The following is a 12,400-nucleotide window of genomic DNA, read 5'->3' as shown; positions in this document are numbered from 1 at the left end:
TTAGTATAGTTTTAATATCATAAAATAATAAATCAAACCTCCAGAAACATAGAGTCAGATCCTCATCTCTTCCCTCATCCTCAGACCCCTGTGAACACAGTCACAGAGTTGCTGATTTGTTTTGTGCTTTCACTATTATTTTAGTGACTCCTCAATGCTGGATTCTCTAAGAACATCAATGTGGAAACACCACACTCTGGGGCACTTGCAAATTAAACTGGAGTCAAACAATTACATCTGAACTTCATTTTTTACATCAGTAGCTCAGAGCTTGGGAAAGCACAGATACATCAAGAGCTGCTGAAATTTTTGGGAGTCAGGGAAGTTCAACTTCTGCACAGCTCCAAGGCTGAGGCAGCCACTTGCAGGAAGGCCGAGGCTGAGAACATGAAGCCAATTTCTGTAATTGGCCAAAAATCGTATAAAACTGTGCAAAAATACTGAACAAAATCCACTTGCTAACAGCTGATCAACGTGTTTTTCCTTCAGATTTCACTACCTGAGTTATAAGATTAAAGAAAATTGGTTTCCCTTTGGTTTCCTATTGATCTGTTCCTCATTTTGAAGCTAAAGAATCCTTGCTGAGGTCACCAAAGGTCCCAAATCACTTACAGAGAGAAGTCTGTCTGCTGTTGGTCTCTTCTTTGGATTTTTTGTAAGTGCTATTTTGACAAAATTATGGAATGTTGCTGACCTTAAAGAAAAAGAGGGTTTATGTTGAATTTTTCAAGGTATTATTGATTTTAAGACAGTAGCTAAACAGATTACAAGAGGGTGTTATAAAGTAGAATATTGTACAGGTACCTCACCTCAGTTTGAATAATTACATTCCCAAGTTAACAAAATAAGAACAAAACCCCATTTGATTAATGAAACTTGCATGGAAAACATTTTGGTACAGAAAACAAACCAAGAATGGCACCAGGAATTTCTCACAGGGTAAAGAAACCAGGAAAGGATTAAACCATTCCCTGTCCCAACAACAGGGGCAAGTGTCCCATGACAGGAATCAAGGGGAAAGGATAAAGATTTTTCTTCTAGAACACCAAAGAAGGGTCTCTTCTTCAATAATAACAAATATTTTTGCCCTTTATCTATAAAATCTTAGAATGGTTTGGGTTGGATCTTAAGGATCATGGAATTCCAAAAAAATATGAACCAAAGGAAGGAGCTCCACCTACCATTTTGCTTTTTCCTTTAGCTTTGGTGGTTGAAAATTACTTTTTGACATTAAAAACAGAGCCCTAAAGGGAAAGAAAGAAAAATTATATAATGTGATTTAAAAATATTCATTTCATTCTAAAATCTAAATACTTGAACACTTTATGGTGAGAATAAAACTGGTGCAACTGGATTGGAGTGGAGTTTGCACTGGGTTAAAAGGAGAGATACAGGGAATCTGTTGATTTTATCTTTAAATAAAACATTTTTAGTTACATAATCCTGTTAAATATCAGGGTATGGCTTCTCTAGTGGTTTCCTATCAGCAGTAAATCTGTCCCTGTTCTTCATCAGATTCTTGATTCTGGAATCCCACAATGGTTTGGGTTGGAAGGGACCTTAAATTCCATCTCATTCCAACGCCCTGCCATGGGCAGGGACACCTTCCACTAGGCCAGGTACCACCAAAAATGTAACAAGTTCAGGATTTTGCTTCTAATTTACATTCTGCCTTGGGTTGGAAATGGGGTGTGTGTTCCATGTCCATCTGTCAGAGCTGGGGCAGTTCTCTGCTGTCCATGGGGCAGTTTTTTCTTTATCTCTCCCACAGCCAACCCTCCCTCCAGGAGATCTCTGCTGTCCATGGCCACTGAGTGTCCCTGCAGGGCTGATCCAATTCCAGCATCCCATGGGGAGATGCTGCGCCCAGGGGAGGAGCCAAGCATTCCTACCTGGATCCAATCTGAGCCTGGAGCAGCACAGCAGCCTTTGCCCCCTGCATTGCCAGAGGAGCAGCTTTCTGCTGCCCTGCATTGCCAGAGGGAGCCCAGGCCCATCTGCAGCAGCCCTGGAGCTGCAGAGGAAAACTCCCCCCTTGTGCAGGATCCCTGCTCCAGCAGCAGCACAGCTGGCACTGCAGGAGGGCTGAGCCCCCATGGGATGGGGCTGTGCCACCCCTGACACACAGGGGGACAGGGACTGCTCTGGCTCTGGCAGGGGTTTGTTTTCTGGTTTTGTACTATTGCATTTGTATTTTTAATTTTCCAAATAAAGAACTGTTATTCCTATTCCCATATCATTACCTGAGAGCCCCTTAATTTCAAAATTATAACAATTCAGAGGGAGGGAGTTTACATTTTCCATTTCAAGGGAGGCTCCTGCCTTCCTTAGCAGACATCTGGCTTTTCAAACCCAGACACATCAAAAATGCAAGATTTCAGCAGATTGATGCCTTAAAAACAGACATGGAAACAGCCACTGAGTGAAGGGATCTCAGTTTGAGTTTCTCCTCCTGAGCTCCAGAGAAGCTCCAGCTGAATCCCCACAATTCCAGCTGGGACTCAGGGAGGTGCAGGAGGCAGAGGAGCCCCCAGGGCACCAACCTCATGGGGTGCAGGTCGAACATGGGTGGCTGCAGCTCTGCCAGCTCGATGGCAGTGATGCCCACGGCCCAGATGTCACACAGCTGGTTGTACCCCCCGTTCTTCTCCACCGCCGCCACCTCGGGGGCCATCCTGCAAAACCAACACCTCCCTCAGGGCCTGCTCCGAGGAGAACTACACACTGGGCATGCACATTAAAAATATCCATTAAATATGAAATATTAATAAAATAAAAATTTAATTTAATTTAATTTAATAAAATACTAAATAAATTAAATTAAATTCACAGAATCACTGGGTTGGAAGAGAGCTTCAAGATCATGGAGTCCAATCCAGCCCCAACAGCTCAGCTCAGCCCTGGCACCCAGTGCCACATCCAGGCTTTGTTAAACACACCCAGGGATGGGGACTGCACCACCTCCCCGGGCAGAACATTCCAGAACTTTATCACCCTTTCCATGAAAAACTTTTCCTAATATCCAACCTAAACTTCCACATAAATACATATAAATAAAATAAATATTTTAAAAAATTACACATATTTTTATGTGCAATTACTGGATGTCTGTGACATTGATTTATAATTTAAAATATCTCATATTTCTCCCCAAGAAAGCAAAAGGGAGGTGGGGGGAATGAACAGGAGGAATACAAATATTTTTATGTCTAATGGAGTAAGTTAAGGATTTGATGTTTAGATTGGGTTTAAATTAATATTAATTAAAATAATATCAAGTTAATATTAATAATATAATATAATATAATATAATATAATATAATATAATATAATATAATATAATATAATATAATATAATATAATATAATATAATATAATATAAATATTTTAATATTAATACTTTTAAAGTTTTTATTAACATATACATAAAACCTTACACACTAATTTAACCTATACACTTACGACAATTCAATTTGTTTCAATACTATTCTACAAAGTTTGTATTTCAGGGGTTTGGGTTTGTTTTTTTTTTTCCTACAGCTCTGGAAATATCTTGGATCTAAGAACAATTTAAGCTATACAATTATAATTATTTAATTTGTTTCAATATTATTCTACAAAGTTTGTATTTCAGGAGTTTGGGTTTGTTTGGTTTTTTTTCCTAAAGCTCTGGAAATATCTTGGATCTAAGGATAATTAATGTATCTTTTCCACAGTGGGTATAATCTTTTGAAATATCTGAACACAAAATAAATATGCTGAATACAACATCATAAAAACAAACAAATAAATATGCTGAATACAACATCATAAAAACAAACAAAAATACAGCAAAAAATGTCACAATAAAAAGCAAGGTGGGGACGCAAATACTCAAAAGCTCTTTATGGATTTATCTTAGGAGGGGGATGCAATTGGATCACCTCTGGACACATTATTTGCATATGATTATTTGCATATGATTATTTGCGTATTAAAGGCTGCCTCGTGCAGACATTAATCAGTAGGGATAATTAAAAGATAGTCTGAAAATCTGGTTTCCTTTCTGCACAGAGATGACATTCCATCACTGTTTTAGTCACTAAAAATGTAAGGCTGAGAAACTAAATAACCACTGGTATCCCCCAAAAAAGGGAGAATAATCTGCAAAAATAAATGTGGGAGAAACAACAATCCTGCCTTAAATTCAAGTAGCTTTTGTTACAGCAACAAATCAGTGCTTCCCAGATTTTTACCCTTTGGGCATTTTACTTGGAAGAAAGGGAATTTATTCAATTTCTACAGACATATGTGTGTGTTTGAGGATTTTTGGCATAAATACAGGCTCAGCTTTGCAGCACAGCAACCAAAGTGGTTTCTTACCAGTAAGGGGTGCCAATAAAGGATTTCCTCTTTGCAATAGTGGCTGTTATTTTTGCTGCTACCCCAAAGTCAGCTGGAAAATAAAATCAAACCATCAGAGCCTTAGAAATCACAGTTGAAGACCCCAATCTTACAGTGTTAGAAGAAAGAACAATCACGTGTCTCATGCAAATTAAAAATTCATTAGGGAAACAGCTGAAGATTGATAATAGGATCATTAATGTCTTCAATGACAGGACTTCAAATCAAAGAGTTTTCTTTCTACACACAGTTCCTCTCCTAGATAATTTTTTCCATCTCACAATACATCCACCAAAATTTCTGGATATTCAATTTAAGAGGAAAAACAGCATCATGCCTTGGAAAAGGCACTTTTTGTGTGTTATTTATGGAGGAACTGATGGGGCAGCTGCTCTCTGCCCTGCACACTCTGTCCAGGGGCCAATCATCCCTTGCCCCCAGAAATATCAAACATCAGGTGGTCCTGCAGAGCCAAAAACCATTTAAATCCGTTTTGTTTGGATTGATTGGTGGCATGAAAGCTGGAGGGTAACTTGGGCAAATGCAAGCAGGCAAAAGGAGGCACCCCTGTGGATGCCAAGTTTAAAGCAGGGAGTGCAATCTCCTCTCAGTGTTGAGGTTTTACTCAATTTTTTCAGGTTTTACTCAATTTTTTCCTTTTTAAAAAGCTCTCCTTTCCCAACACAGCATTGCTGCTTCCCCACAGGGGGCTGGGGGTTGAACTAAGACACAGCTGCTCTGAATCCAGGGATGGTGACATCCATGGGATGGTGGCACCCATGGGATGGTGGCATCTATGGGATGGTGGCATCCATGGGATGGTGGCACCCATGGGATGGTGGCATCTATGGGATGGTGGCACCCATGGGATGGTGGCACCCATGGGATGGTGGCATCTATGGGATGGTGGCACCCATGGGATGGTGGCACCCATGGGATGGTGACATCCCATAGCAGGGATGGTGGGATCCATGGGATGGTGACACCCATGGGATGGTGACACCCATGGGATGGTGGCACCCGTGGGATGGTGGCACCTGTGGGATGGTGGCATCTATGGGATGGTGGCACCTATGGGATGGTGACATCCCATAGCAGGGATGGTGGTATCCATGAGATGGTGACACCCATGGAATGGTGGCATCCGTGGCAGGGATGTTGACATCCATGGGATGGCGGCATCCATGGGATGGTGACATCCACAGGATGGTGGCTTCCAGGGGATGGGGGGATCCCATGGCAGGGATGGTGGCATCCATGGGATGGTGACATCCATGGGATGGTGGAATCCATGGGATGGTGACATCCATGGGATGGTGACATCCATGGGATGGCGGCATCCATGGGATGGTGGGATCCATGGTATGGTGGGATCCACGGGATGGTGGGATCCCATGGCAGGGATGGTGACATCTATGGGATGGTGACATCTATGGGATGGTGGGATCTGTGGGATGGTGACATCTATGGGATGGTGACATCCATGGGATGGTGACACCTATGGGATGGTGGCATCCATGGGATGGTGGCATCTATGGGATGGTGACACCCATGGGATGGTGACACCCATGGGATGGTGGCACCCATGGGATGGTGGCACCCATGGGATGGTGGCACCCATGGGATGGTGGCATCCATGGGATGGTGACACCCATGGGATGGTGGGATCCATGGGATGGTGGCATCCCATAGCAGGGATGGTGGCACCCATGGGACGGTGACAACTATGGGATGGTGACACCCACGGGATGGTGGCATCCATGGCAGGGATGGTGACACCCATGGGATGGCGGCATCCATGGGATGGTGACACCCATGGCATGGTGACACCCATGGCACGGTGACATCCATGGCAGCTTCTCCCTGCACACCTGGGAGTTTTCCTCTCCTCCACCTTTGTGGAATTGCCCAACACCACACTCAGAGCCAGGATCAGATCCCACTTTTGCAGAGGCTGCCTCAAAAAGAGGATCCTGAAAGGCTCTGAGGGATAAAAAGTGACATCCAGGTAATGCCAGCCTGGCAAATTCCAAGAAAATCTGGGATTTTAAAGGCTCAGTGGCTGAATAATGAAATTATCTCTAATTTCTTGATGGAATACAAAACTTCTCATCTCCTCCACAGCCTAGCCATGGATACACACTTTGTCATCACCTTCTAGCACCATCTATTGCCCCAAATAATCATGGAATCATTTAGGTTGGAAAAAACCTTTAAATTGTGGAGTCCAGCCCTCCCCCAGCACTGCCCCACGTCCCCAAGTGCCACATCCACGTGGCTCCATAAATGAAATTCAATTAAATCCATATTACAGAACTCAGGCAACTCACCCAATTTAACATCTCCGTGGTCTGTTAGGAGAATGTTTGCACCCTAAAACAAAATCAATTCAGAATTTTTATCAGGAATATTTTCCCTGCACTTGGAACTGTAAGATAAATTTCTCAGGGTTCCAAGTTACCTTTATATCTCTGTGCATTTTGCCCTTCATGTGTAAATAAGCAAGACCCTGGAAATAAAAGACAAAATGAATTATTCTGCCATTTGTTAACATCCTTCAAAGCCAATTTTATTTAATAAATTTAATTTTCTCAATCTATTTGATTTGGAAATGGGGACATTTGAGATTTACAGATGAGGGATGCTTCATCTTGTATTTCTTTGCTATCAGCAGTCACAAAATGAATTTTATTTATCTGGTATTTTACCCCCACACATCATCAAATTTACCACCACAGGGTGGGCAGGCAGTTCAAAATTTAAGCAAATATTTGCAGTATATCAGACTAGAATTTCTTGGTCATTTTTATTTACAGTATGGAAAAAAACCAGGTTATCCCTGTTTAATTGGTGTCTGCTTGATTCCCAACAGAAATGCTGGAACTGAACCAATTTTCTGTATCTGCTTGATTTACAAGGAATAAACACTTGATTGTGCACCTGCACAAGTACAGTACCTGTAGAGTTTCTCTGCACACATAAGCAATTTGCAACTCTGACAGAGGTCCTGTTACTGGAAATAGAGATTCAAAAATTAACTTTACAACACAGAGCACATAAAATAACATAAAACAACACTGTGAAGCAGCCAAAAGTGGTTTGGCCATGCCAAAGTTAAAGGCTGGTTTTACATGATCTGTATTGTGCACTGAGCTGAAAAGAGGGGTTTGTTTGCTTGTTTTACAGAAAGGCTTTCTCTAAAAAAAACCCCAACAGCATCACCACAGAGGACAATACCCACAGTGAGAAGAAAACCTGCTTTCACTGCATCTAATTATTATTTTATGAGTGATTTTGTAGTACTCTGCTGTTGTCAGGAAATTAAATGTGACATCTGCTAATATTTTAATATTAGAAATGGGAATGTTTCATATCAGGGACTGTCTAAGGGGGTTGGAATTATTTTGAATTGTTTTAATTCTTTTAAAATTGTTTTTAATTGGGGTCTTTTTTTTTTTTTACTAAATAGTTGAAAAATAAAGCAGAAAGAGCTCAGGCATCCAAAAACTCAGTGTTATCATTTAAAGGCACAGCAAGTCCCCAACTGTTTTTCCAACAACTCCAATAAATTATTCTACAGCATCAACAACTCCAGATGAAACTTCAGGAAGGAAAATAATACAGAAGTGAGATGGTATTTCACAGAGGGAGGAATAAAAGTAATTTTTCCCCTTTAAAGATCAAATTTGGAGATTTCCCAATGAAAACTCCTTCCTCACCCCACGCACAGTGTCCACATCCAACTGTTCTGCCATAAAATGTCAAATATTAAATGTCAAATATTAAATGTCAAATATTATGTCAATATTAAAATGTCAATATCAAAAATATGAAAAATGCTGCTCACCATATCTGGAAAGTGCTCTCAAAATCTATTGACTGTAGCTAAAAAACACTTTATGTCCCCCCCAAAGCCCTCACATCCAGTGCCAACTGTTCCCTGTAAGGTTTATTATTTATTTTTCTTTTTGCAGAAAGCTTTCCAAAGTCAAAGAAGTGAAAATAATTGGCCAAGTACCGTGGTAGATGTCCTGGAGGGATCCCCCACCACAGTATTCCATGCATATCCACAGCTTCTCACGGCTACGAAACAAAATTCAAACACAGGCATCAGAAGCTGACTGATCTGGATGCAGAACTTCATAATTTAAATTATTTTCTATTATTCTTGGTCACTCTCTGTTAAAAATACACATTCTGGTACATGACCAGCAGTTACACTGTTATAAATCCAAATTCTTGTGTTGTTAATATAAATTCTCATGTTATCAATATAAAAATATTGATGCTAAAATATAAAAATATAATTTTCACCAATCAAAACAAAAGTTTTATGCCAAAGTCCCTGAGAAATATTTAAACATTATTAAACATAAAAGGTGGTGCTTTAACTCTACAATAAAACACCTGAGGTTTATCTGCTATCAGCAAAATTACACTAAATATCATACTAAACTCAGTGTTTCAATCTTAAATTGAAATTACCTCATTATATCTAAAAAACTCTTCTAAATTCAGAATTAGAAATTAGAAATTTAGTTCCAATTGAGTCCATTTGGGCTGCAGGGATTATTTAAATGCAGCCCTCCAAGAAAAAGTTGAAGTCTCACAGAAAAAAAGACCAAGCAGGCAAAGTGCAGATTTATATTCCCACAGAGCCAAATGATAAATGGCAGAGTTGCACAGAAATGGAGAATATTCCCTGATTTCCTGTATAATATTTAATATATTTAACATTTAAAATGGAAGGTGCAGGGAGCTGACACCACCTTGGTTCTGCCTCTGTTACACCAGAACTGTGAGAAATGTTATTTCCAGCAGCTCAGATTTAACTCCCCAGCCATGGTTTCATAGCCCAGACAACTATAATTAAATAAAATATCCAAAGGCAATTCTGCTCTAGAGAAATAATGAACTGCTTTTATATTAGAACTGATAAATGTGTGAGTAGGACTGGGTATGTTGCAAGAGCCTCCAAGGGAAATGTTTCTTTCTGTTCCTAGTGATAAAAATATTCCAGCCTTTTGGCCAGCAGAGAAAACAAAATATTAGTCACTTTTGGTTTTTAGAACCAATTGGGTTGGCTTAAAAAAAAAAACAACAAAAAACCAAGGGCAATTCAACCTCTGGAAGAAGATGTAATGAGGATAGAGGAGTAAACCAGACTGGGATTGTTTTAGGAGAGAACCAGCAGGAATACTGACATAAAAACTTGGATTTACCTGAGATAACTCCCAAAATAGGCGACTATGTTGCAATGTTTGCATTCTTTAACCATATATATCTCCTGCTGGATCAGGGAGAAGTCATCTCCTGAAAAACAGGAAGCAGCCAGGGTTACATGATGAACGTCCAGAGAGCTCTGGAGGGATGCACAGAATTTGGGAAAACATTCCAAGGGTCTGGATCCCAGCCCATCCCCCCAGCTGGATTCCCTGTGCTGAGCTTTGCTCAGGTGCTGGGTTTGGATTCTTTTTTCCACCTCTGTCAAGGTCAGGACTGAAGGCACTCGAGATGATGGTTGAGGTTCAGGCTCAGATGTTTATCATTTCTTATCTCTGTCCCAGTCTCACAAACCCTGAGTTTTGCAGCACTTCACTCTAACAAACTAAAAATGGAGCCCCATCTCTCTCTCTGCAAAGCCTTTTAAGGATAAACTGTCCAATTAAGAAATGACACCTCAATTATTTTCACTTTTAACCCAATAACCAACCACCCTGCCTGCAATGGGGACTTTTTATCCAATTACACAAAACCACCCCAAACCCATGGAGAAGAAGGTGAAGAAGAAGGAGCAACCTCACTGCAAAACCTCCATCTTGCTTTGTATATATTTCTATATTCTAAAACCCCAAACTGAGTTTTCCACCCTGTGATATCACACACTTCTATTCAAACCCCACACCCACAATCCCAGTGCTATAATTCCATTTTGGAAGCTTCTCCACAGCTTCAGGTCCATGCAGTGTTCTCTTGAGGGTCAGAGCCTTTCAGCACAAAACCCCAAAACTCTCAGCATCCAGGGTTCCAACGGGTTTCCATCTGTCCCTGGCGTGCTGCTCCACCTGGAGAGGCCCAGGAAGCACCAGGAGCTGGAAAAGTGGTGATGGAAAGGCCAGGGAAGGATCAAAGCTGGAGGTGAGTAAATGGAGATGGGAGCTGGGGAGCAGAGTTATTGGGTTAAAAGTGAAAATAATTGAGGTGTCATTTCTTAATGGGGCAGTTTGTCCTTAAAAGGCCTTGTAGAGAGAGAGACAGTATTCTACTAACAAGATACAAAATGGCTGCCTCTCTCTCTCTACAAGGCCTTTTAAGGATAAACTGTCCCATTAAGAAATGACACCTCAATTATTTTCACTTTTAACCCAATAACCAACCACACATGGCTGCAATGGGGACTTTTTTATCCAATTACACAAAACCACCCCAAACCCATGGAGAAGAAGGTGAAGGAGCAGCCTCCACTTACAACCTCCATCTTGCTTTGTATATATTACTAATCTAAAACCCCAAACTCTGAGTTTTCCAGATATTATATAATTCCATTTTCCACCCTGTGATATCACACACTTCTATTCAAACCCCACACCCACAATCCCAGTTCTGTCATTCCATTTTGGAAACTTCTCCAGGGCCTCAGGTCAGTGCAGTGTTCTCCTGGGGGTCACAGCCTGGCAGCACAGAAAGTCTGAGATTCTCAGCACCCAGAGCTCCAACAGTGAGGCACAAATATTTTCTGAAGACCAAGAGGGCAGGGCTTGCACAGATATTTTTTGAAGATCAAGAGAGCAGGGCTTGCACAGATATTCCTTGAAGACCACCAGAGCTGGTGGCCTGAGAGTGATCCATGAGTTCAGAGAGCTCCAGGAAAGCAGCACGGGGATCCAGGGAGGGATGGGAGTAAATTCAAAATTTACTTTTCAAGCTTTGTTTCCATCCAGCTGCTCCCAGCACAAGGCCCCCAACAGTGAGGATTGCTGAACTGCAGAGCCTGGAAGGAGGGGAGCCCACGTTCCACAGGCTGGTTGTGAGGAATATTTCATTCCCAAGGGACCTGGATGGAGCATATGAGCCTGCACACCCACTCAGCTGACTCAGAGCTCAGGGTGGGGGGTTGGGTGGTTGTGCACATTGGCACATCCTAAATATATTTTTTTGGGGAAAAAAAAAGTATCTACTAAAAAATCCATTATGAGCAGGGCATGTTTCTGCCACTTTAAAATAAAAGGATAATTTTTTATAAATTAAAAAAGCAATAATTTCAGAGATGCAATTTCTGTTTGTATTTATACAGATGATAAATCCCCTTGAGAGAATTTCCAAGCAGAGGATGCTCTCCCCGGAATCCTGAACTCAAACCCTGCAGCTCTGCTTTCATTATTTTATATATTATTAACTTTTTTCATCCTGTGACATGGAAGGACAAAGGGGAATGGCTTTAAGGTGAAGAAAGGGATATTTAGATGGGATATGAGGAAGAAATTCCCACCTGTGAGGGTGGCAGGCCCTGGCACAGGTGCCCAGAGCAGCTGTGGCTGCCCCTGGATCCCTGGCAGTGCCCAGGGCCAGGCTGGACAGGGCTTGGAGCAGCCTGGGACAGTGGACGGTGTCCCTGCCATGGCACGGGTGGACTGGGATGAGCTTTAATATCCCTTGCAACCCAAATTGTTCTGGGATGTTTACTTTTGTTTCAAGTTTCCCCAGTAAAATTCCCTCCTAAATTAAAGTCAGGGATGTCCAACCCAGAAAACATGAAGAGCTTTCTCCTGCTCCCTTTAATTTAGTTGATTTTGACAAGTCCAAGAGGACTCAAGCACTGGTGTAAATTGAATTCTTCATGTGTTTATTTAAGTAGCAGCACAGCTAATATTTTTAATAACCTCATTTAAAAGAGATGTTTATATTTGCTGAGCTGTGAGGCAGCTTCCCTGAGAACAGTGTCACTGGCAAAAGAAGAACCAGCGTGTTATAGAAGAAATTATCACAACCTTTATGTCTCAGGGACTGCCAGGCTTTC

General features: G+C 41.4%; 1 protein-coding gene across 3 annotated transcripts in view; it reads right to left on the bottom strand.

Annotated features, from left to right (window-relative positions):
• Positions 1-12,400, bottom strand: part of MAP4K5 (mitogen-activated protein kinase kinase kinase kinase 5) — a 64,984-nt gene that overhangs the window by 21,362 nt on the left and 31,222 nt on the right. For all 3 annotated transcript variants that reach the window (XM_030949155.1, XM_030949157.1, XM_030949156.1), the window contains 9 exons: positions 9,606-9,696; positions 8,402-8,466; positions 7,341-7,396; positions 6,845-6,892; positions 6,714-6,756; positions 4,363-4,435; positions 2,544-2,675; positions 1,182-1,244; positions 613-694 (listed from right to left, as the gene is read on the bottom strand). In XM_030949155.1, the coding sequence (XP_030805015.1) occupies positions 613-694; positions 1,182-1,244; positions 2,544-2,675; positions 4,363-4,435; positions 6,714-6,756; positions 6,845-6,892; positions 7,341-7,396; positions 8,402-8,466; positions 9,606-9,696 (653 nt within the window). The remainder of the gene's footprint in view (positions 1-612; positions 695-1,181; positions 1,245-2,543; positions 2,676-4,362; positions 4,436-6,713; positions 6,757-6,844; positions 6,893-7,340; positions 7,397-8,401; positions 8,467-9,605; positions 9,697-12,400) is intronic.

Source organism: Camarhynchus parvulus, chromosome 5, assembly GCF_901933205.1.
Source record: "Camarhynchus parvulus chromosome 5, STF_HiC, whole genome shotgun sequence".
NCBI classification, from domain to species: domain Eukaryota; kingdom Metazoa; phylum Chordata; class Aves; order Passeriformes; family Thraupidae; genus Camarhynchus; species Camarhynchus parvulus.
This window is presented reverse-complemented; position numbering and strand designations above follow the sequence as displayed.